General features: G+C 32.5%; 4 protein-coding genes across 4 annotated transcripts; 1 reads left to right on the top strand and 3 right to left on the bottom strand.

Moving 5' to 3' along the window:
• Window positions 1-6,840: 6,840 nt before the first annotated feature.
• LOC133194494 (uncharacterized) lies at window positions 6,841-9,623 on the bottom strand. The gene is made up of 5 exons (XM_061330441.1): window positions 9,560-9,623; window positions 8,676-8,711; window positions 7,978-8,165; window positions 7,514-7,751; window positions 6,841-7,100 (listed from the first exon to the last, which is right to left on the bottom strand). The coding sequence occupies exons 1-5, from the start codon at window positions 9,621-9,623 to the stop codon at window positions 6,898-6,900; spliced, it is 729 nt and encodes a 242-aa protein (XP_061186425.1). The 3' UTR covers window positions 6,841-6,897.
• Window positions 9,624-12,228: 2,605 nt separating this feature from the next.
• LOC133194493 (homeobox protein NOBOX-like) lies at window positions 12,229-14,206 on the bottom strand. The gene is made up of 4 exons (XM_061330439.1): window positions 14,144-14,206; window positions 13,723-13,824; window positions 12,674-12,870; window positions 12,229-12,535 (listed from the first exon to the last, which is right to left on the bottom strand). The coding sequence occupies exons 1-4, from the start codon at window positions 14,204-14,206 to the stop codon at window positions 12,229-12,231; spliced, it is 669 nt and encodes a 222-aa protein (XP_061186423.1).
• A 1,337-nt stretch (window positions 14,207-15,543) lies between these two features.
• On the top strand, window positions 15,544-20,919 carry LOC133194962 (uncharacterized). Its single transcript, XM_061330855.1, has 5 exons — window positions 15,544-15,577; window positions 17,605-17,844; window positions 19,105-19,801; window positions 20,037-20,091; window positions 20,431-20,919. The coding sequence occupies exons 1-5, from the start codon at window positions 15,544-15,546 to the stop codon at window positions 20,917-20,919; spliced, it is 1,515 nt and encodes a 504-aa protein (XP_061186839.1).
• A 1,001-nt stretch (window positions 20,920-21,920) lies between these two features.
• LOC133194492 (ninjurin-1-like) lies at window positions 21,921-23,162 on the bottom strand. Its single transcript, XM_061330438.1, has 2 exons — window positions 23,043-23,162; window positions 21,921-22,738 (listed from the first exon to the last, which is right to left on the bottom strand). The coding sequence occupies exons 1-2, from the start codon at window positions 23,088-23,090 to the stop codon at window positions 22,409-22,411; spliced, it is 378 nt and encodes a 125-aa protein (XP_061186422.1). The 5' UTR covers window positions 23,091-23,162; the 3' UTR covers window positions 21,921-22,408.
• Window positions 23,163-25,192: the final 2,030 nt, after the last annotated feature.

Raw genomic sequence — 25,192 nt, 5'->3', positions numbered from 1 at the left:
TTTTTCAGCTAAAGGTCCTTCTTCCCCTTAAAAACCATTATGCAGACTTTGAAACTTTGATTAATCATAGTGATAACTTTGACACTTTGATTTACTATAGTTATAACTATGACACTATAGTGAAAACTATGAAAACTTTTATTTAGTATAGTGTTTACTATGAAAACTGATTTACTATAGTGTTCAGTATGAATACTTTGATTTACTGTAGTGATCACTATGAAAACTTTGATTTACTATAGTGATAACTTTGACACTATGCAAACTTTGATTTACTATAGTGCTCACTTTGACACTATAGTAATAACTTTGAAAACTTTGATTTACTAAAGTTATAACTTTGAAACTTTGATTTACTATATTTAACTATAGTAAACTATAGTTAACTGTAGTATTTTTTGTTACGGCAGACTTGGTACAAAGACTGCTTCTGACCCGAACTCAATGTGGCAAATTCAAGCTCACTAGTATAAAAAGTGTAAAATTCATGCCATGCCTGTAATTTTCTTATGAAGAAACATTCGAATAGCCATATTTCACTAAAAGATTACTTATGCCCAGAGGATGGGTCATTTTATTATCAAAGGTCAATGTCACATTTACAAAATTTTAATGGGCACTTCAAAAAAATTAAAGCGGGGCTATCATTTTGTGAGCTCGTTCACAGTATCTCCGGTTTTATACTTCTATGGATCCTTTACAATGTTGTGTTATATTGTATTATCCTCAGGTGATTGTGAAACCCCTTGGACCTCTTGTTATATTTGTTTTATGTTGTTGAATTTTGACCCGGGTTAATAATAAAAATTCAACGATGCGGCTCAATTTTCAATGGGCTAGGGTCTGAGTTCTACATGTACACCGTTGGTCTAAATATTCAACCCTGAAATATGACTGCCCTCCTGGGGTTTTCAAGCCAGGTCAAAATTCTTCGTTACACCGGCGATAATGTACCTATCTTCAATGCACATATTGTTGTCCATCGCAACATATTGTCACCAGCGATAATATGTACCGAGATTTTTCCTCCTGTAGAACGTGCGACAAAATGTACAGTCACACATCGGATCATACTGTCATGGCGTCAATATGTTCTGTGAACATCTGTAGCAACGGTTTCAAAAGTGGGGGGGGGGCAAATTCCGAAAGAAATCAAGTAAAAAAAATGACCAAAAAGTGGGGCGGGGGTAGGGAACTTCCCAAAATAATCTGACAAGCAAACAATGAATAAATAAATAAATGTCAAATCCTTGAATTTGAAAGTGCTCCTCCTTACAGCAACAGAACGTGGGGGGCGGGGGGGGGACCAGTATCTAAAGGAAAATTTACTATAGCAAAATACTATACTCAGAAAAAGTGGGGGCCGGACCCCCCTGCTCCTCCTCCCCGCGTTCTACGGGCCTGTCGTGTAAGTAAAGAATCTACATTTATAATGCAGAGAGGAAACTTTTTGGTCAGAAAATTATGTCTAGGATCGATGTACACCAGTATGACATGCCAAGATACCGGAATTCTTGATAAATCAGCAAATTCATTTTTCCCATTATATATAATTGGAGGTTGGATGTTAGTGTTTCTGTTCGGTAGTAATGATTATCAAGATATTATTTTTTGTTATACTTCCATATGTACCGATATTATTGAACTTGGAGGTTGACATTTTTTTAAAGTCTTTACATTAAATGTGTTTCTATAGAATTAATACTTATTTATTCTCACGTGCTTCTTCTGTCATATTGTACGAAAGCCTAGATACGGAAGCCCATTTAGGACCTATCAAAAATATTTTTGAATTCGATAGAACGATATATTGTCGTATTTGTTATAAAGAATTTAATTCGTTATAACAATTTCTTTGAATTCGTTATAACGAATTCAATCTGTTATAACAATTTTTTTGAATTCGTTTTAATGAATTCAAAAATTTGTTATAAGGAATTAACTTTGTTATAACGAATTCTAAAATTTGTTATAACGAATTAAATTCGTTTAAACGAATTCCTTAATTTGTTATCACAAATTAAAATCGTTAAAACGAATTCGATTAATCGTTATATCAAATTCATATATATTTTTCTATAGGCCCCAGTGGTTGAATTTGATTAAACGAATTTAATTCGTTATAAAAAAAAAATTGGGATTTGTTTAAACGAATTTAATTTGTAATAACAAATTTTAGAATTTGTTTAAACGAATTTAATTCGTTATAACATATTTTTTGAATTCGTTATAACGAATTCGACAATTCGTTATTTCGAATTCAAAAATATTTTGATAGGTCGTAAATGGGCTTCCGTACCTAGAAGGGTCAAATGAGGAATACGGAATTTTTTTTTTTTTAAAAAAAGTCGTAATAACGACTTTTTATCTCGTTATTACGACTTAATAAAGTCGTAATAACGACTTTTTTTTTTCGTAATAACGAGTTTTTATCTCGTTATTACGACTCAAGAAAGTCGTAATAACGCTATTTTATCTCGTAATTACGACTTACTATCTGGTTATTACGACTTTCTTATGTCGTAATAACGACATTTCATCTCGTAATAAAGACTTTTTTCTCGTTCCCTAACAAAAAAAATACTATAGTAAACTAAAGTTAACTATAGTTTACTATAGTTAACTATAGTAAATCAAAGTTCCAAAGTTTTCACTAAAGTAAATCAAAGTTCCAAAGTTTTCACTATAGTAAATCAAAGTTCCAAAGTTTTCACTATAGTAAATCAAAGTTCCAAAGTTTTTACTATAGTAAATCAAAGTTCCAAAGTATTCACTATAGAAAATCAAAGTTCCAAAGTTTTCACTATAGTAAATCAAAGTTCCAAAGTTTTCACTATAGTAAATCAAAGTTCCAAAGTTTTCACTATAGTAAATCAAAGTTCCAAAGTTTTTACTATAGTAAATCAAAGTTCCAAAGTTTTCACTATAGAAAATCAAAGTTCCAAAGTTTTTACTATAGTTAATTAAAGTTTCAAAGTTTTCCTCATACTTAATCATATTTTCGAAGTTTTTTCATTAGTTTAACAACTTATTTATTTTTTCATTTTTTTTATTATTTAGCTGTTTTAGGGGAGGGCGTATTTATGGGGTTGGTTGGGGCTGGTTTTTGTTGTACATCTTTATTTCAATATACAAAGTAGTTAATTCAAATGCAATATTTACATTTATAAATTTAAAAAAAAAATACATGTTGACTGAAGTTGATGAAGCAGATATTTTAATTCTAAATGACACAATTGTTTTTTATAATATAATATTTTTCCTCCATAAATAAGACTTACGTTTCATCTGGATAACATTAAAATTAAATACATTGAAAAAAATATTGCTTATTTGTCGGCGCAAGCGACAACTTTTACATTAAAATTCATATCTTGTACATTATTCTTTTAGGGGAGGGATCGCGTTTTCCAAATGTTCTCTTAAGCTTTTATGAATCTTAAACTTGAAATAGAATGGGAATCAAAAACATAATTCCACGGGATTTATCGTACTTAATCAAAGTTTCAAAGTTTTAACTATAGTAAATCAAAGTTCCAAAGTTTTCACTATAGTAAATCAAAGTTTCAAAGTTTTCACTAAAGTAAATCAAAGTTCCAAAGTTTTCACTATAATAAATCAAAGTTTCAAAGTTTTAACTATAGTAAATCAAAGTTCCAAAGTTTTCACTATAGTAAATCAAAGTTCCAAAGTTTTCACTATAGTAAATCAAAGTTTCAAAGTTTTCACTATAGTAAATCAAAGTTCCAAAGTTTTCACTATAGTAAATCAAAGTTCCAAAGTTTTTACTATAGTAAATCAAAGTTCCAAAGTTTTTACTTTGGTACTATAGTTAACTATAGTAAACTATAGTTAACTATCGTTTACTATAGTATTTTTTTGTTAGGGTTATTACGAATTAATTAAGTCGTAATAACGACTTCTTATCTCGTAAAAACGAGATAAAAACTTAAGAAAGTCGTAATTACGAGATAAAAAAAGACGTTATTAAGACTTTGTTAAGTCGTAATAAAGAGATAAAAAGTCTTTATTACGACTTTCTTAAGTCGTAATAACGAGGTAAAAAGTCGTTATTACGACTTAAGTAAGTCGTAATTATGAGAATAAAAGCCGAATATACAAAGACAAATATAAACGACTTCATGAAAATTGAATGTATACTTTTCGAAATCACATTCATTATCATTGTAAAAAGCATCATCTTCACTATCCATATTCTGTAACTCTGACAAAATGTGCAGTGAGGGTAGGCATTTATTTTCGCCAGCGACAATATGTACACGTATAATTTGCAGCCTGCAATTGTTACAACGCACTTTGAAAAATTACGCACTTTGAAAAAAAATTTCAAAGTGCGTTAATTTTGGGACCACGTCAACGCACTTTAAAAAAAAAAATTCAAAGTGCGTTAATAATGACCATATTAACGCACTTTAAAAAAAAATGTGCACGGCTTGGTCAATATTCTTGCATTTTTTAGGTATGATAAATAATTATTTGAACCTGGTTGGATAACTTTTCGGTGATGACTTCAGGATCTGAGATATAGACGTTTTAAAGATTTTTAGGAGTTGTCTTGTTTCCAAACGTTCTCGTAACTGTTATAAAAGGGAAATGGGTATTTTAGAAATAACGGAGGAATTATTGTTTAATAGCACAGTTTCGTTTCTTTTTCTTCTTTTCTTGTTTAAATTTTATCCAGTCTCTAATAAGCTCGGTAGATGTAGGTGTCGATAAGTGACTTACACATCGCATTTTTCTTAGGGAAAAGGGAGCAATTGTGATTTTCCATACCATGAAAATTCTCTCCTTCTCTCCCTCATCTATCTTTCTATCTATCTATCTATCTATCTATCTATCTATCTATCGTGAACATATATGAAGCTATGGTTGACTCATTTATTTGATAGTAAGAAAATAAACCTTAGCCACATTACTCACTCGACTGAAATTTTTACCTCGTTCACTAATAACTTTTTCTCAAAAAAGTTAATATGCAGACAGATTACTTCTAAATCGGTGATTTGATATCATTAAAACGCTAGACATGTCAAATAGCATGTTTTAATTACCATGAAAATGCCCCTTTTTCTAAGGAATCATTGTGGATACATTATGAATAAAGGTTATGCGGCTCATCTCAATTTTTTCATCTATTTTACGTTAACTCAAATTTACTGAGAGAAAATATCAATGTCACACCAGTTATGCATATACATATATTTGTTAAGGAAAGATAGAGAGTTGGGGTGAGAGACTTTCTACCTGTCTTCTCCTCGATCTCGATGAGGGTAGATCAATTCATCAGTTTTTCGGACGAAATATAGCAAATTAATGCTATCTATTACTAAAATTCTTAGTCCAGAAATTTTGTTTTATACGTATTTTTTCAAAGTGCGTGAAGTGTCTCCATGGTAAAAAATCTTGATGTACACTCTTAACGCACTTTGAAAATTTTTTTCAAAGTGCGTTGATTTGTCCCAAATTTAACGCACTTTGAAATTTTTTTTTTCAAAGTGCGTTGATTTTGTCCCAATTTTAACGCACTTTGAAAAATTTTTTTCAAAGTGCGTTGCCACACTGCAACAATATGTACAGACTGACGACAATATATACAGTGAGAGTAGTTACACATTGTCGTCAGCGACAATATATACAAGACAACAATATGTACCACAGGCACTTGACGTTACATATTTTTCTTATAAAAAATATAACCCTATACCTAATTATTAGGTATGAGGTCAAGTGTCCGTAATATACATGTACATGTACCGTCAAAATCGCGCTGCATGAAATAGCCTACGAAACACGTCCGTATGATTTACACATCAAGTACATTCACAAGTTCAAGCAAACCTGACTGTGGGGAGGCAATATGTACAGTGAGGGTAGGTACATAATGTCGCCGGTGACAATATGCACATGTATAATTTTTCAGCCGGAGACAATATGTGTCTATGGACGACAGAATGTGCAGTGCTCAAGGATAGTTGAATATTGTCGCCGACGATAGTTTGTAAAAAAGGACAATATACTGTCACAAGGCTGCACATTTCATATTTAAAATAAGTTAGGTCAATTTTTTAAAGGTAAAATGTAAAGCCTTCAAATCTTTTTAGAAGCTTCTCAAACGGAGTACATGTATTGTATGGAAATACATAAGTTTGATATAAACATTGGGAATAAAAGCATACAGTTTGATTTCTTTTAAACACTTTTAGATATTTTGTAAAAAATTTAAGATAGGATAAACCGTACAAGAAGTAATTTCTGTGGACTGATTTTTTTTTTTTTTGACTATTTACAATGACCTTATTTGCAAATACATCTTGTCGTTAGGTCGAATGTTGACTGACATTTTTTTATATTAATTGTTAGGTCTATCTTATCATACTAGATTATGTACGGAATTTTCTGTTTACTCGATCATGACAGGGCACAGCTGTTCTGTCTCATTGACAGGGGATGTATACCCATTCCTGGCACCTGATCCCACCTCTGATTTCTTGTCAGGGTCCGTGTTTGCCCTGCTCTCACATAGTATTGTTTTAATTCGGACTTTTGAGCATGAACACTGTTCATTATCTGCACTATGAAATCTCAATTTAATACACCGTGGTTACCTCAATGATAGAGACCAAATATCGTAATTTCTCCCATGACCTATTTTATGACGCATACAATCCTTTTCGTTGAAAATGGTATTTACAGTGATGATGATCTTAAACTTTTGACTGCACCGATCATTCTTAAGCAACTATACATGTGCTGCTGTTCTTTGTTGATGTTAACTAATAATTAAATTAAAAAAAATTAAAAAAAAAAAAAAAAAAAAAAAGCTTCTGAGAAGTTTATTAATACAGTCAATAATATATATCTACTATTATGGACTCTCTAGAATGACGGGGAGGCTGTAGGATTACCAAATGGGGAGACACACAGTTTACTGAACTCGTTCCACACTGTTCCCTCGGGACAGGTTAGGACGTACGCCGTACCCCCTGGGGCGCACTGAATGAACTTGGATGGGTTAGGGTGGGAGAAGTAGACCCCTCCTGGGGGTACTGTCATGTGTTGACAAGTTGACAGTGAGGAATCTGAAAAAGGAATTCATGAGAAAGTAGAGCATCCAAAAGAGTTTTAGGTGTCTTATATGATATTAAGTATCATATTATTTTGACATCGTTTATACAAATTTCATGAGAACAGAACAATGTTTGTACTTTGTCTCCAATGGATTTATTGTATAAAATCATAAGTTATGGAAAATACTTAATATGAAACCCCTTGATTCATGTACATGCATGTAAACTGTTTCAAGGTAATATAAATGTACAGTACATTTGTTGTGTTTAATTATAAAGCATCTTCGTGAAAACAGTACAATGTATGTTATTCCAATCGATAATATTTGCACAGATTCAACTGAAATGTACAATTTTGTTTTAAAATGAGCAGTATTTGTTTGGATGACCATGATATGTTGCATACATTTATCCAAACAAATTACCTGGTGCCACGGTGGTTGCGGCTGGTGGTGGTGTCTGTCCGATAATGGCGGCGTAGACACAGGACTGCCTTGTATTGTCCCAGATTAATGGAGAAGGACAAACCATTATGTTCACTTGGTCCACACCCTCACACACCATGAATTTAGTGTTGTCGTTAGGGTATGGGAAGTAAATTTGTCCACTGGCTATCGCGGACGCTGTACAGGGATTTCTAAAGGCTACAGTAACTGGAGCGGGCTGTAAAAAAGTGATCATGACGAATCCATATATTTATACCTACATGTTAATTGCGACAAAACTTAATAATCGGGTTTGCTGTATGCGCTAGCCAAAAATATGAAACTTCAATGAGTTCCTTTTTACGACAAATATACATGTACTCTGGTCTTCCTTAGAAAAGAACTTTTTTTAATAGACAGAATTCTGATATACGATTTAAAAAAAATGAAGAGCAGTTACGTACTGTAGTGGTCACGGGAGGAGCGCAGCTGGTAACAGAGGGGTTATACTCCTTCCCCTGGGGACACTGAATAATGTACATCTCCCCATCCGCCGTGCACTGTAGAAACTTGGCCTTGTCGTGGGGGTGGGGGTAGTATAGTTGGTTATTATGGTTGTTTTTACAGGGGTTAGGTACATTTGACCATTGGTCTGTAAAAATTAAATTAATTAATGGATTTAATCCATCAATGATTAATAATTAAAAAAAGGAAAGTTGTGTGAAGATACGTCAGTGGTAAAAAAAAGAAGAGTATATATTTTCCAAAAACCAACATTTATCACATAAAACCTAGTATATCAGAATAGGTAACTTAAATAAAAAATAAATTTAATTCAAAACAAAAAAACTTTATGAACAAGTATGCTCGCATCGTCGCAAACCACGGCCAAAATGCACGATCCTCTCCCATTCTGGTCGTGTAGGAGGAAGCTATATGCAGAGAAGATGGTATGGTCGATAAAAAGTTATATTTTTTCTCCTCTTTCAAAGTGGATTTTTTTTTTCAGAATGATATTATCATCCTTAGGTCTTGTACTCTTGTGTAACATGTATAAGTTAGTGAATTTTCCAGCTATGTATTGTTGTAATGAAAATGTGTTTTCAACTTATAAATACAAACATACATCAAAAGATAGCTATAGAATATTAACTTATATTACCTCCACAGTTTGGTATTAAACCGGCTTGTCGTTTCTCTGAAATTCAAAAATACATGTGAAAAAGGTTGAGTTAATTAAATATTAAACATTTTTCTTTACTGTTATTCTATACCATTAGGTGCCCATGTGGCCGATTTGGTGATATACCGGTATCATTTAGTAAATATTTCCCTATAGGACACCCCCTCTCCCCCGGGAAATTTGCAATATACATGTATAGTAAACATTCCCCAATAGGGGGTAGGTTTACAATTATATTGTAATATATTTCTTCTGCGTCGTAACCCTTCCAACCTAACCGTACACGGTTCGGATTTATACGTATTCTATGGGGAATAATTGTACAATCTATTGAAATAATATTCATCTATATTTTAATTAAATATTCAATCTGATTAAAATCAGATCCTTTGATCCGCTCATATAGATCGCTACCTTGTGTAGCGATCTATGTGAGCGGATCAAAGGATCTGATTTTAATCAGATTGATTAAATATTGTAAGTTTTATCACTGTGAAGTTATTGATGATTAGAAGAAACTGTGTTGTATAGTCTTATTTAATCTTTTGCGAAAATTTTTGAGAACATGCAATTTTTAGACATTACCAACAAATCTCAGACCCCCCTTTTTCCGAGATCACAAGTATCTTTTGACTATTAATTTAGAAATAAGATATACATGTATATGTACTTTTCATATTCAAAATACAGTGTAATTTAATCAGCAATTAAAACAGAGCTACTGTAACAATACACGGTTTAATTTCTCAGAGTCTATTTCAAACATAAGCAATACATGTACAAATTAATATTATGCATTATATATTGTAGACCACAAAAGACTTGTACAAAAGATACACTTGATCAAGTTAAGAAAGTTTTACCTGGAAACTCAAAGCTAAGTTTACACAAATTAATTAAAGAATAAACAATTAGTAGACTCCTCATTTTGTAGGCCAGTCCTCTATCAGAGCGTCTCGTCCTGTCTGTGCTCTTGATAACCTCAGCACTATAGTAATGCACTAGTCATAATGTTACCAGATAAAGAGTTTTCCATATAGTGGAAATGGTTTGACTTATAGGTCACAGTATTTTCTTTCGGTGTTGGTAGAGAATTGAGACATCACAAGACATATCGCAGGTGTCCATCGTATAACAAGTGCATTTGCCAAGAATCTGGATTGAATAGAACTGTACATAGAACTTGTTTGCGAAAATGTTTGCATGTTTTTTTTTTATATATACATGTATAGAATTTTAAACATGCACGTGGTATCGTTTTTGAAAGTGGGGAAGGGAGGGGGCAGTCACAAAAAATAACAACTAATTTGAAAAAAAAAAGAAAATTGTGTAGGCGGAAGGGATAGGTTCCAACTTCTTTCACACAACCAAATTTTGTTCACTCGTTACCACATTACTCTGATTTGACTGCACTGAACCAAAATATGGGGCGGGGAACTCTTTTTCAATAAACATTTTCGGCAGTAAAAAAGGTTGTGTTTGGATCCCCTACCCCTCCTCCGATGCTACGTGCCCGTTAAACTACAAGACCCATACAAAATAAGACATTTGCTCTCATGTAAAATTAAATTTGCTCATTCTTTCATTTTTATTACGCATTCTTTGACATCAATTGAAGTCACTGGGGTACCATCAGCAGGGAGTCACTCTGGATATTTTCATGAAGTCAACTTGACTGGAATGCCTAGGTTCCTTAGACTGAGACACGGAGTGGAGTAAATCGAGCTTTCTGTTCAGACAACTATAAATCGATTTTACTTAATCGCTCAAGTTCTGACATTAATCAAGTTTATTTTTGTATAATCATGCGTACCTGAATCTAGCATTGAGTAAGTAAGGAAAACTTTACATAAATCAACGGTGAAATTAACTTTTAAGAAGCAAAAATCTGTTTTCTAAGGAAAAAGGATAGAATAGATCAAGGTTTGAGGAAACTATACGAAGGATAGCCTCATTCTCTATCCAGAGTTGTCGTTCCCGCTACGCTCCCACATACACCTATCTCAACGTTTGAAGTCCTTCCCATGCGAAGAATTCTAATAAAAGATTTTCATATGAAGTTCAAGCGAACCACTTTTGCCTGTATATTACAAATCCAAGTATCCAATTCTAAAAAAAAAAGTTTTTTTTCATTCAATTTTTTTCATACAATTTGTTTAAGACCGCGGAACATTAAATGTCAAGATTGAAAATATACACCTTACATCATTTCCATCTGTTGCAGTCAAAATATTTGATGATAGACAATTACATGGGCGGATACATGTACAATTCTACACGGACGTCTTAGAAAACACTGGATTGAAATTCAAGTTTGAAATTGATTTTCAATCCACCTAAGCTATTTTCATACGCAAAGCGTTAATGTTTTATCCAAAAGACAAATGATTTCAATTCCCAAACAGTTTGAAATTGATGGAGATGAGAATTTTCAATCCAATGTTTTTAAAGACACACAAACGGTATAAAGAAGATATAGATATATTCTTTCAGGGGAGGGTCATTTGATTCTAAAAGGGGAGGGGAGTTAAATTTATTTCCATTCATGCCTTCAGAAAACAGAATACATTGTATATTTATTTCTAGGATGACAAGAAATATTATTTTTATCTTGTTCAATAAAAAATGGTTGACAAGCAAAAAAAAGGAACCGGGGGGGGGGGGGTGTCCGAGCTCGAAAACTTTCCTACTTATTTCTTAGATCTACCAACCACCCCATCAGGAATCAAATACTCGTCCTCTTATTATTTCTTTAGAAAACATTGGAGAGAAAAGTCTGGTTTATATAAATATCAATTTATTTCGAAATTGACATTATTTGTCTTCTGGATTAATCACTAACACTGTGCATACAAGAGTAGCTGAAGTGGTATGAAAATGAATTTCAAACTAGAATTTCAATCCAATGTTTTCTCAGATGCCCGCGCCGACTTGTACCCGCTAATTTCACTGTCTATTATCAAATGTTTTGACTCTAACGGAAAGAAATATTTCCAATCTTGCCAGTTAATGTTCACCGGTATTATATGTTCTTTTTAATGCTTTGAATTCAGAGTCTGGTATACTTTTAAACGTTTGAATATTATGATAATTTTTATAAATAATAATAGCGGCAATTCATGGTCTGGATTCTGATCAGAACAATTGTTATCTTCACAGAAAAAAAAGTAAACATGGGTACCTCTACATGCATGTACTTTATATTTTTTGTCTGCTGTACATGCGGTGTTAAATAATAATTCAACACATCCTACACATTGATACATATGTTCTTGAGAGCACAGAGATGATCAGAACCTCAGTGGACCTTCATCAGTTGTACTAACGAGAGTGAGAACTCTTCTACTATTAGTTCTTTGTATGTTTAAAAATCTTATATAAAATAATCACACTAGTACCAAGAAAATTATTTATTCAAGATTAAAATAGCACGATATGTCAAAGAAAAAATTCTATACAAAAGATTAATTGTACAAGAAATTTAATTAACAGAGTCGTTATATAACTTCATATCACAGAATTTCTGTACACGTCATTGCAGTGTCATCAGCTGGTATCCTGGCGTGAAGGGCACGTGCATGGGATTCACAGGCAGCGTAGACTGAGGAGGAGCGTAGTGGCGGAAGTAGGGCTGGTGATAGTCTGCAATGTATTGTGGGTAAAATGCCGGATATGTTGATGTATATTCTGGCATCCTGTGGCGATGAGCTAATGGATATGGCGGTGATGACGTCATCGAAGCAGTTGGGGGACTTGGAGATGAAGAAACTCCAGAGGAAAATGATGAATTACTGATGTCATCGGGGAGATTTTGCCTCAAATTCGGTAAATAGTGGATGCTATAAAAAAGAAATTGCCATAAATAATGAGCGTGTATACATGTACATGTATTTAGCATTGTCATAACTTCTTGGAGATATTACCAGAAATACGTATATATATAGTACATGTACATGTACTATTATTTATAATCTTACTTTTTGGATGGTAAACACTCAGGTTGCAATCTGTTTTCCACATTGAAGTCTGTTGGGTTACACGAGATGACATGTGAACTCTTCTGTGAGCTCGAAGTTTGTTCCGGTGTGCCCGTATAAAACTGCTTTCTCATCCAGTTCATCTGAACACTCTTTGACTCTCGCTTGAATTTAGCACGCCTGTTTTGGAACCATATCTGAAAAGATAATTTCATTGTGTACTTACATGTAGTAGAGTATTTAAAAACCTTTTTTTCTTAATCTAGTAGACACAAAGTTTTGGTATTCAAATTCATTTTCATAATTGAAGTCAAAATTTTTCAAATATTTTGAACGTTGAATGCAGGCCTAGGGTTTTTTCCCCCACTAAGTTCATACATTATTATTCTTTATTTGCTTACATGTAATACATGCGTATTATCAGAATCATATATATTCATAAAAAAAAATGGTATGGTTTATATTTTATTTCAAAGATACATGTAAGACACACCAAAATTTAATTTACAGCATTTTATAAGATATTTAACTCATAACGACTCTTTATGCACTTGTGAAAATGTTTCGAGAACGACGAGAAAACTGAGTCGTACATATGTGTAAATAATGATCTAACCAGTTTCATTTTCAACATAGGATACCAGCTCCCTTGAAAATGTTCAAAGCTAAGTACTGATGAAAAAAAGAGAGAACTGTTCCACTCTAAAATGGGGAAAATATAATGCAAATAAAGTATTTAATAAATCTTATTTGGGCCTAATTATATATTAAGAATGCTTGAATATTAAAATACGCTGTAGATTTTAATAACTTTAGAAATTAAAGGGCAGATCACTCTAGATAACTGCATGCAGTACTCTGGATAGCTTGTGTACACAGGACAAATCGAAAGGATTTAAAATGCTGGTTTAAAAAAAATCACATACTTTTTGGTTCCATTTCAATATTTCTATGATGTTCACTTCCAATGGAAAAACATTAATACATTCTTATTCCGCTGTTTTTTTTTTTTTTTTTAAGGAAAGGATGTATTGATTTTGACTACTTACCGCTACTCTTTCTGCGGACACGCCCACTTTTTCTGCCAGCTGTTCTATGCTCTCAGAGTCCGGGTACTGATGTGTCAGAAACGACTCCTCCATCGCCTCTATCTGAAGAAGGAATACAGAAAGTTTAAGGTAGTGGTAAGACGAATTGGGTTTTAACGTAGTCAAACAAAATTATCACATAATACAGTATAATTAATTAAGGATCGTAATTTTTCATTTTAATTCTTAAGCTTTTTTCCCAATCTTCATGTTTTTAATTTTATTAAATGTTATGCGCGCATTCATTGCAATTTAAAATCAGATTTGCAAAGATTTTTTTCTTATGACATTCAGTCTTGAGCAGTGAACTATTATTATTATTTATTAAGGATACATCATTGAAAGAAAAGATAAAAAGAAAAAAATGTGTTTTATTTGATACCTGGTCTGGGCGGTACTTGATTCGGGAACGTGTAGGAACTTTCTTAGCCTCGGAGACACCCATTTTTTTTCTATTTAGCAACCTAATAAATATACATATATTACGTACATTGAATGCACTGTTTTTGTGTCAATCGTAACGTTCAATAGAGATTAGAAATTCAATGATTTTTTTTTTTATTTTTGCTTACTCCTGATTTATTTCTTGCTAACGTTCAAAACCAGTAAGCTGAACTAGGCAATTAAATATTAAACTTTGCAAATTAAATATATGAACATACCTTAATACTGGGGAACACCGGTATGGATATTTTTGTTATATCGTTGTTATAGGATAGTTTTTCCAGCTAATGTTGAAATAAAAAAAAATATTTTCTCTTTTATAGTAAACTAAGTTTTATAATTACCTTTGATCTCCCGCTGTGTGTTGGATTGAGGATTCCCTAAGTGAATTTTGTGAGAGGAACACTAGATAGTTAATTAATATAAACAGTTAATTAGTATAATTATTTGTTTAGATTATTTGAGAGGGAGATATTCACCGGCGGGGCATCTGATCTAACCAATACACGTGCTAAGTGTTGTTACAAGGCCACGCGCAACGGGAGGCGATTTTAATTAATAATTATTAGTCAGATTGTAAAAGAATATAATTGGAGGTGATAATAGCTTGATTAATTCAATTAAACATGTGTCACTATATCCAGCTAAAAACTGAAAAGAGTTTAGGACTAAAATTTTTACTTCACATTCCTTACTGTAACGTTAGCATGGTATAGTGTAAATGAATAAACATTAGTATCTCGCATATGATATGAATTTCAACGGTGATATCCCATGATATGCGTTATCACTTTTTGTGCCATACATTAGTGAATAAGCATATTTAAATTCATTGACACTTTGATTTTAGACATATTTTTTAAATACTATAATAATGATTATACTACGGATAAAAAGAAATGGATACAGAATAAACTTTACAAAGTTTTTGATGTATCAAGATTTATCAAACAATTTTTACCCCCCCCCCTTCCGTTAAAAAAAAAAATAAAATATTTGATAAAGAATGAACAGTTACTCTATTCATACAAATACACATCTTGTATGTTCGTGATAATTAGTTCGTTAATTTTTATCAATGAGCGATCAAAGCGAATGAGTAAGTCTAATACAAAGAAAGTATGTAGGTAGTTCTCACGTCAATGGCGAGCCCGCGGACACGGTCATCAATTCTGATGGATGACCAGATCAGGAAACAAATCAGCTTGTTTTTTATCCCCTATAGATAGTGTAAATCTGTTCCCTTTATAATTAGTTTTGTTTTTGTATGTGCATTTAGTGGATATTAGATGAACTCTATTTCATTTTCACGTCTTGTTTTCCTGATTTTGGATTAATATGGGAACTTGTGCGAAATTTGAAAACGAAACTGGTAAGTCTTTTAAATAAAGTAACCACAATAATTAGGTGATATATCTCAAAATGAAATGGAGCACAACAAATAGTACCTAAAAAAACGGGGAAAAAAATTAATAACATCGTCATGAAGAAAATAATTGTTTATATATGGGCGAGTAATTCCTTTGTACCTGTTATTTAACTGTTTGTGTGCATGTACTCGAATGTTCTCGCGGAAGATTTCCAATTAATTTCCTGTTCTTGGTTTGGACACATTTAATTGTTAATGTTAAAACAAAAGGATCAAACACAAGTTCTTAAAACTTAAAACATCATCTCCTTTAGGACAATTAATTACACAAAATAATGGTAAACATTAAACACACTCAGGGCTGGAAACAAAGGAACCAATTTGATTATCTACATGTACTTACATAGACTATGCATGTTTAAAAGAAAATAAATTAAAAAAAAATTATAGTATGTACAAATGAATCTAAATAATTTATTCAAATGGAAAAAAAAACCGGATCCCTTTATAAATAATAGCACATTTGAAAATACACTCATTTTCGGAAATACTGAAACCTGTTCTTCCATGTAATATCATGTCTTTTAAGTAAAGCACTAACTAGTGTCTAATGAATGGGCTGTAATATATAGTATTTTTAAAAGAAAGAGTTTAAGATATGTTGAATCTAAAGTAGAGTTAAATAATAAGAAACAAATTTTTTTTATAATCATGTAATGAAATAAATCGTGTTTTTTTTTTATTTAAGAGAGTAATTTAAAATTGTTTATATATATATGTGTACGCGTGAGAATTTGAAATACGTGCAATAAAACATAACAGTATATAATCTGTGAACATACTTGTTGATGATTAAGAGACTGAAGCCTTTAAGGTAACATACATTATAATCAGACCTAAATTTAGGTCACATTTAAGTAATAACATGTAAATAAAAATTAAGATTTCCGCACTATCTAAATAAAGATGAATGATCATCTAGTAAAATAACCGATGTGTATAACTTGAAGAAATTTTGGAAGGCATGTGTTTTATAGCATAACCCTTGCTTCTTATATTTTGAGAAGGGGGGGGGGTATTCATAGACCAGTCAAAGTACATGTATCTTACTAATAACTTCTACTTGCTATATATATATACAAGAGGCAATCCAAACTTATTTTATGCAGAAAATAAATTGTATTACCATATTCTGAGCGCGACTTATTATTCTATCAGCGCTTTACAAAGATTTCTCAAATTTGAACATATTTACACATTTCTAATACATGTTGCTCCTCCCATCTTTTTCAAGTATATTTACTACAGTAACTTTAACCCACATAGTGTAAACTCTGTCAAGCAAGGGGGCTATTATTATGTTTATTGTAAATTATTATAAGAAAAAGTTAATTCTTATCAGTCTTTTTCTTAAAACAAATCAAAGGATAAACCTTTTTTTGGAGGATTTTGGTGGAAAAGTGGGGAGTGGGGGAGGGGGGGATTTAATATGCACCGCTGTCGTAAGTTAAACCAAACAATTGTCACCAACAATTTCACTTTTATTGTGACGAAGTAGATCTATTCATTTTTTGCGCAAAAAGAAAATAAACACAATTAAGTATGCTTTAAGTAACGATTCAAGGTTTTCTGTTATTAGCGTCAATCAATATGTTTACGCAACGCTGCGTAAAAACGTCTTTCACTGTATACAATTTCAGTTAGTATGAAAAGAAAATACTTCTTTCTGGTATAAAGGCCATGAAATATTTCCCATTGGTTTTTAACCTGCTACTAAATAATACATATAACATGGACATTGTGATATGCTGAATTCATTTTGCAAACTAATGCAAACCAAAAAATTGAAAAGGGGGACCGAGCCTCCTTAAATTCTAATGAAAAATATATCAACTAGATAAATATTAATTCTTTTAGACTGATCTTAACGGCATTGTTATTGTTGTTGGTAAAAGTTTTTGAAATGCAGTTCTGAACTTCCAGCAATTTAATTGAACTGTATGTTGCACCAGTATATATTTTCCCCACAGATTACACGTGCAGACTGGTGGATTGTGACGGGGAAGTCTCGCAGTGGAGTACAGACGACCTTAAGCAGTACTGCATTCTTAAGGACGCCTCACACATTTCCTGTCTGGAAGTGTCTCTTCTGTACAGAGTCATCGCCTGTAACGTACCCGGATCATACGGGTACTCCAACGACATATTTCCCGCGGCAATCTGGGTCCGCAACGATTGTTATGCACAATTCAAAGTTTGTTACAAAACAGGTATACATACAGTTATTCTTTTAACGTGAGAGGATTCGACCATTGTTAACCAAAAAGGGGGAGGGGAGGGACAGAACCAGCTTTTAATGAAAGTTTCGTTACGAGATAAAAGCAGCCAAATAAATAAATAAATAAATAAATAAATAAATAAATAAATAAATAAATAAATAAATAAAAAAAATTAAAAATTTAAAAAATGGAAACAATTGTGTTGTGTGGGGGAGGGGGTCTCTATTTTGTATTAAGTACCTGATTTTTTTTATTTTGAAATAAAAATGCACCAACAATATTAATATAACTATCTTATTTAACCTCTCAGGTACTTCTAAAATACAAATTGCACTTGCAAGATTGTCGCTGTCCACACCTGTACACTGTTTCCGTTGATTACATATTATGTTTATGACCACTAGGTGACAGTTTTATTGTATCAATCTGAAGAGTACAGAATGTCCAGTGTCATCTCACATTAACATAAAACCCAACCCACATACATAAGCTTATCGTCGGAATTTTTGCATCACAGTCAGTGACTAGACTTGCAATTTAGACTCGTACATATAGCTTATAGACTATAATCAGTACTGTCTATTTAATTAGAGGTGGAATGTATTTTTTCCTGTATTAGTACAGATACATCTAAAAGTATTGCATATTACATGTATGTGGTTTTAGTTTTGACAAAGTATAATATATATACATGTAATAGCACAACTACACATATTTTAATTTAATGTAAATGGGGGTCATTACAATGACATTTCAAATAGGTACATCAAGTTTTTAGTATATACTAATCGTTTGAATTTTTCAATTTCTGACCAAATAAAATATAAACACTGCGACATTTAAGTCCGGACACGACATAGTCCGGACTTTTAGGTACCCTTTCGAAAAGACATAATTTAAAAATTTTCCTGGATTTTGGTGGGATTTTTTATTCTCAAATTTGAATGTCTGAAAAAGTTAAGGAAAAAAAATTCCGTAATTATTTTGCAGTTTAGGAAACATGATTATTTTTTAAAAATAATGTTTAAATCACTTCAATATATTATAATTGTACACATTTTTGTATGGTTTTTTTGTTAAATATAACTCACGTAAATGCATTTCTTTCTACAAGATATAAGCATGAATATTATATACTTGTATTTAATTTCATACAAGGTCGTCAATTTTTGGATAGTAAAACTCAGTTATAAATAAATGATAAAACATATGTTTATATGCTGCATAATATAGTTTACTTTATCCTTCTAGATAATATGAAGAAATTAAGTAATGATCTGAACAACCCATGGTCTAGCATTCTCATGAATAATAAAAATGAGACAGAAAACTTGTATGGGAATATTACCCACAACCAGTCTACACCGTACAACAAGTTCACAAAGATTCGCTACTCCACAAACTTTCCTATTATTCCTAGACCGCCAAGACAAAAACCGTGGAAATCTAAAATAAAAAGAAAGCCATCAAGTGCCGAAAATTCTGATACTGACGCGACAGAAAATGTCCTTGCGGTTTCTAAATTGCCCGAGACAACAACAAAATCAGTCCAGGTTAACAACACAACAGTGAGTTCAACCAAACAGACAACAAAAGCGAACTTAAAAACGACCAAAGCAACCCATCCTTCTACCAGTCCGGAAAACACATCTGTTAATAACCCGAGACCAGAGTCCGAGGCAAACAATACTCTGCAGGAGAAAAATCTGTATTTCATGAACAGTGGAGTGATTCACGCAGGGGAAATTGATATTGACGTCAATGGTCGAATTAAACATCATCACCTGTCTAACGACACGGCGGACGAGTTTGAGGTCAGCACGCCACACGGTGGTGGTTCCTCGCTGTCTGGATCTGAGTTCCTGTTTGGCGCTGTCTTTGGGATTGCTTTCCTTGTGCTGGTTCTGCTAGGCCTAGTCCTTTTTATTTGCCGAGCTAAAATCAAGAGGTAAATACAGTGTATAATTTCGTGTATAGCATTAGGTTATACACACAGTGCAAAAGAGTAACATTACAGAAATGCCTTATTTTCTAGAGATGCTTTTATTTTAATCATCCAGCTCTTGTTTGATACTGTTAATTTGCTATCAAATTCAAAATAATTCTCGCTCCACACCATAGTCAGTACATAATCCTTTGGCTGGATTTGGTAGGATTACTCTATGTGCGATCATTACTTTTAGGTGTGTTCACGGGAAAGATGAAAACACAGGAACAACAGAACAGGAAAGAGACAGAGTGAGTAATAAAAAACTATATCTAACAACACGTCATTACATGACGTTTTTTTCCGACATTATTCCATGATCACTTTAATTCATAATTGTAGATTTATTTTACACTTCTTATCTTAAAACGGGTATTTTCTTAAGCAACGAAGATAAAAGGAAAAAATGACTACAACTGTACACTAAATCATTTGTTTAATTGTTAGAATACATGGATTTTTAAAATATTCCAAAAAGGCTTTTCTTCAAGGATATATATTCTTTGTACAGAAGGATATATATTCTTTTATATAGGCATTATATTATAAGTAATGTAGTCCAAATGAATACATGTATATAAAATTTGCAGGATATATCTTTCATCAGTGGGCCCATCACGGCGGAATATCCAGGACACAGACCTAGACCTAATGCTAACGTAGGGACCGTAATCCGGAACACAAATCCTCTCCATAACCAGTTTAATCAAGTAAATCCGGGATTCAATCAACCGTTACCAAATAACCAGTACTTCATTTTACAACCAGAAAGCCATTCAAACACTCCCCGCCATCACAGAAATTTACACAATACAAATACTGAGTATGAGGACGAGGGCTCGCATAAGTATTTTGTTTTGGAGAATTTTCCATCGGAACTTAGTTGTCCTAAGGATAAAGACGATTATGACAATGCTGTGCCCCACCCCTGCTATGGTGGGGTGAGTACATTGCCTGACGAACACCCTCCTGAAAGCAATTCAGTTGATACTGAAGGAGAAATTTTGAGAGCAGCTGGCTACCGTAGAATCGGGGATACGAAAAGACAGGTTCTTGATCGTAGAGTGTCCCAAGTCTAGTATCTATTGAACTGGACTTGTGATGTAATGTGCCAAAGAATTATGTGCTTGAATCATTTTTATTCACAGTTGACTACTTTCAGCGATAATTTTATTTGACCTACATTTACCTCATTATAAATGGTTTGATTTAAATTTACATATCAAAAGTCTACTAGAATGATAAAAAAGGTTGTCTCAGAGAGAGAGAGAGAGAGAGAGAGAGAGAGAGAGAGAGAGAGAGAGAGAGAGATAATATATATATCTCTTATATATACAATATATATTAAAATTATTTTTCATCCAAAGAAAGTCAGGTCAGATAAAAGAATGAGAAGAATGTGTTCATATATGTGCCTTATGTAAAAGCTCACAAGCAGTATTTGGTAGACAACTGTACACAAGCCTGCATATAATATCGTAAAATTCTCATACATGTACTTCGAGATACCAACGTTTGACATATGTTCACAAAAGTTACAGCTTTCATGAACGTATCTCACATGAAATCTGACTTCATTTCATCGTGGATAAAAAAGTATCTTTTGACTATTTCGGGAAATCAAGACTGCATATAGATTTCGTTAAAAAAGGTAATTTACGGTACATAAATGTCACGTTTGGAAACGTACACTCCAAAGGTACTGTACTTAGTAGTATAATGTTGTAAATATTGCATTTATCTCCACCTAGTAAATTCAAACTTAACAATATGATTCACTGAAAGCGTTAATTTTTTAGCTGACAAGACACTAAGGTGACACGGTCTCGTCAGTCCCTGAAACATAAATTAAAACTATAACATCTTAAAGTACAGGTTGTGAGCATAAGATTCAGATGGTACCACGTACATCCCCTCTAAAAAGGAGTATGGAAGATTATAATTGAAAATCTTTAAATTATTAGAAATTTCAACTAAAACTGGCCTGATAACTTGCATGATTTGAGCCGCCCATTAATTAGTCAATTTTTTATTATATAGATGTTGAATGTATACAAAAAGAAAACATATCTACACATGTACTGAGAAAAGTGAAAATCTTTAAACACATCCAATAAAAGTAATGGATACATGTAACATATTTAAGGGAAATGGAGTATGTGCACTTTATTATGACAACTCAAAGTGTTCCTTTTTTTCCAAGCATCGTTATGTTATGCAATGGAAGAATATGATAAAAATGTTCAGGATTTCTGTCTCGTGTATCCCTCATCCTTTAACTTCCGTTTGTTCGAGGTTTCAACCACTTATCTATTCAGCTTTCTATTTCAATAATAATCACTTGAAGTGAAATGTTGTGTCAAGGATCCTGAATTCTATCTCATACATTTAGCCTCAAGAAGTATTCGAATGATATTGAAGCAGTTATGCTTCAAATATAGTCAGCATTACGTAAAATTACGTATATCTGATAAACCGATATAAACAATATATATTTAAACAGTTTAAGTCAATTAAAAAATACCAAGGAAATAAGTATAAGAAGAAATGTCAAACACCATCACAATGTCATAGAGAAACTCCGAATACCCCAATAATTATGTTCAGAATCAAAGTACCAAATATAAGTCCGATCACGACATTGTTCACCATGTTCGATCTTTTGTCCTTGTCTAAATTCCCCTCCGTGGTCCCCAGAAACAATAGAATAAATCCAATGATGACTTGTACTACAATAGACAGTATTAGGAGGACCAGGAGGGGGTAATAGTAGCTGTGTGACTCCCCCCGGTCAAGTAGAGCCTTTAGCTGGGAGGCGTTGGCTACTAACAGTCCCACGTCTAGAAGACCCTCAGCTACAGTCTTCTTCCTCGCGTATGCCGACTTCTGGACAATACTCTAAAGATAGAAGGTCAAGATTTCATTTAAGTTTGATTTATTTTTATAATACCTTAATATATCAAAGACTTGCTTTCCTCTTTTCTCTTATCTTAATGCCTGCATATCTAAATTAAAACAGCAACTAATATCAACAGATATACCGAATTTGTCTTAATCCCCCTGCTTTTTTTATATCTTAATTAATTAGCAACAATACAAAGGGCAATCATATGTTTACCTGTATTGAGAACACCTAACAGTTCACTAAATAGCAATATCTTTACTTTAAAAATGCTTTTAAAAATAGGTATATAATTATTACCTGTGCAGTGGATGCTTCTTTTCCTTCTTCAGACATTTTCATATCCATATTTAAGTCCTTTGTAAAAATCTAATATTCGGTATGTAGAATGCATGAAATCATTTTCTATATTTTCAGTGTTTAAATTTCCTGTTATTGATAGCAACACACAGGTTAAAACATACATTGAACTGATAAGGACAAAAACTTAGACGGCCCGCCCAGTTAAAATTTACGATTTAGATAAGGCAGCTTATATCTATATCTGCTAAATCCATTGAACATTGATTTATAATACATGTTTCCCGTAGAAAATTCGATTCACTGTCAGTATCATGATATTCGTAAAATATTCATCCTTGAACATTATAAATCTCATTGAGAAAGGAGGGCACTAATTGAAAAATCTAGCAGATACATGTCCATGTAAGGTATCTCGTGTGGTCAGATCATATGAAGATAAACCAAACTGTGTGTCTATGTGTATAGAGTTTCTAATTATGGAAATATTTTTATTACTGTTGTAACAGTCCGTGAAAGAGGCATTGGTTTCCACTAACTAGCAAATGCCTTCATGTTTTGCACAAGAACTGATAAGCTGAAACATTCAAGACAATAGAAATGATTTCTCTGTATCAAGATTGACGTAATTGACAGATTGAGAACACCTCGTACGAGTAAGAAAGTTTTAATGAAACTAACTCTACTAACTCTGGACCAAATATTGTGTCTTTAGTTATCTTTATTAGAATACTTCCTCCCCCAAACCACCACAAAATGGAAATCTTAGACCCTTCCTCGCCAAATAGAGATGAATAAGAAATAAATAAATACATAAGATGATCGTCGTTTTTGTTATCTACGACAACAATGATATAGGGAACGATTCAATAGTTTTTCATATTGTACAAGTACTTTGATTAGATTTGTTACGTTTTAAGACTAAGGCATCCATAATGTTTACTATGTAAAAGTACATAGTCTCCATCAGTTAAATCGATAAATGGCCGAATAGTCATTGATCATGATTTAGCAAGATCCTCTTGAAACACTAGGTGGTCTGCAAGATATATATAAAATACTGCAATGTATTTCAATAGCATTCACAAACAAGATGCCCGAACAATGCATCGAACGAAATAACAACAGATTGAATGCATCTATTCAAATACGATTTTGGTATTGAATTTTTTTTATGCATGAAGACGAGCTTCCAGTGATTTTCATTTTTTGCCCTTTGGTGAACCTCATATTTTGTAGCGAGTTCCCTGTATGTGGCCTCTTATATAATTTTCCTTTCATCTCATTGGCCAAAAGAAAGGTTCCTTTCTGTTTAAGTCTGAATCTGAATGAGGTGTATTTTTTTTAAGGAAGGTTCTCCCTCTCTGAGAATAACGAAAACAACCAAGTGTTATAAACGTATCCAGCATGTACACTAGATGTATTTCTATCACAACATTTTTTTTTGAAAATATAAAATATATAGGCATAAAACTGGTAAATCTTACAGAAGAGAATTTCAAATGAGTCTGGTTATTGTAGTTTGGTATCTTTTCTTACAATTAACAATTATAGCATACATGTACATCAAATACCCTGTTATCGTAAAATAACATTTAGCTGTCATTCTTCAACATTGCTTATATATATATATATATATATATATATATTTTTTAGAGAATATGCAATTTGGTAGCAATTTTGGTAGCATTTAATTAGCCCCAAATGTACATTTTTAAACAGCATGCCTATAATAAAAATTTAAAACCATACTGGCTACAATAGTAACATGTTAATTAAAAATTATGTGCTATTTAAGTCATATGGAATATTCTATATTCCTGCAAAACTTCTACAAAGACAATAAAGAAAAACACATCGAAGTTTTATCATTGCCACATTAGTTACAATTTAGTTTTGGTTCATAAAATTGTGAAGTCGTACGCATATTAAATTTTCAGCAAATTATCTCTTGTACGTTAAATAGCATTTCAAAATATAATATATCTCATACATGTATCTGGGATGTTTTACAACATGCATTTCTAAAAATTACAATGTAGAAGGAGAGAAAGTGCATAGTCCGAAGATTGTAAAGTATGTCCGCTCTGTCTCCCATATACACATGCACCAGTATATTAGTGTAAAATTTATCCCGCTTCAATATTTAC

The sequence above is a fragment of the Saccostrea echinata genome, unplaced genomic scaffold (assembly GCF_033153115.1).
Source record: "Saccostrea echinata isolate AGI-Se365-2 ecotype Australia unplaced genomic scaffold, CSIRO_AGI_Sech_v1 ptg000029l, whole genome shotgun sequence".
In the NCBI taxonomy this organism is placed as follows: domain Eukaryota; kingdom Metazoa; phylum Mollusca; class Bivalvia; order Ostreida; family Ostreidae; genus Saccostrea; species Saccostrea echinata.
This window is presented reverse-complemented; position numbering and strand designations above follow the sequence as displayed.

What these genes read in the sequence shown, in the direction of transcription:
- LOC133194962 (XM_061330855.1), top strand. Translation starts at nt 15,544, where the DNA reads ATGGGAACTTGTGCGAAATTTGAAAACGAAACTG. An exon ending in GAAATTTGAAAACGAAACTG is followed by an intron (nt 15,578 to 17,604) that starts GTAAGTCTTTTA and finishes TTTTCCCCACAG; the next exon opens with ATTACACGTGCAGACTGGTG. An exon ending in TGCCGAGCTAAAATCAAGAG is followed by an intron (nt 19,802 to 20,036) that starts GTAAATACAGTG and finishes CATTACTTTTAG; the next exon opens with GTGTGTTCACGGGAAAGATG.
- LOC133194492 (XM_061330438.1), bottom strand. Translation starts at nt 23,090, where the DNA reads ATGGATATGAAAATGTCTGAAGAAGGAAAAGAAGCATCCACTGCACAG. An exon ending in AAGAAGCATCCACTGCACAG is followed by an intron (nt 22,739 to 23,042) that starts GTAATAATTATA and finishes TTCTATCTTTAG; the next exon opens with AGTATTGTCCAGAAGTCGGC.
- LOC133194494 (XM_061330441.1), bottom strand. Translation starts at nt 9,623, where the DNA reads ATGAGGAGTCTACTAATTGTTTATTCTTTAATTAATTTGTGTAAACTT. An exon ending in TTTAATACCAAACTGTGGAG is followed by an intron (nt 8,166 to 8,675) that starts GTAATATAAGTT and finishes TAATTTTTACAG; the next exon opens with ACCAATGGTCAAATGTACCT. An exon ending in CTCCTCCCGTGACCACTACA is followed by an intron (nt 7,752 to 7,977) that starts GTACGTAACTGC and finishes ACTTTTTTACAG; the next exon opens with CCCGCTCCAGTTACTGTAGC.
- LOC133194493 (XM_061330439.1), bottom strand. Translation starts at nt 14,206, where the DNA reads ATGGGTGTCTCCGAGGCTAAGAAAGTTCCTACACGTTCCCGAATCAAG. An exon ending in TCAAGTACCGCCCAGACCAG is followed by an intron (nt 13,825 to 14,143) that starts GTATCAAATAAA and finishes TTCCTTCTTCAG; the next exon opens with ATAGAGGCGATGGAGGAGTC. An exon ending in TGTCCGCAGAAAGAGTAGCG is followed by an intron (nt 12,871 to 13,722) that starts GTAAGTAGTCAA and finishes TTATCTTTTCAG; the next exon opens with ATATGGTTCCAAAACAGGCG.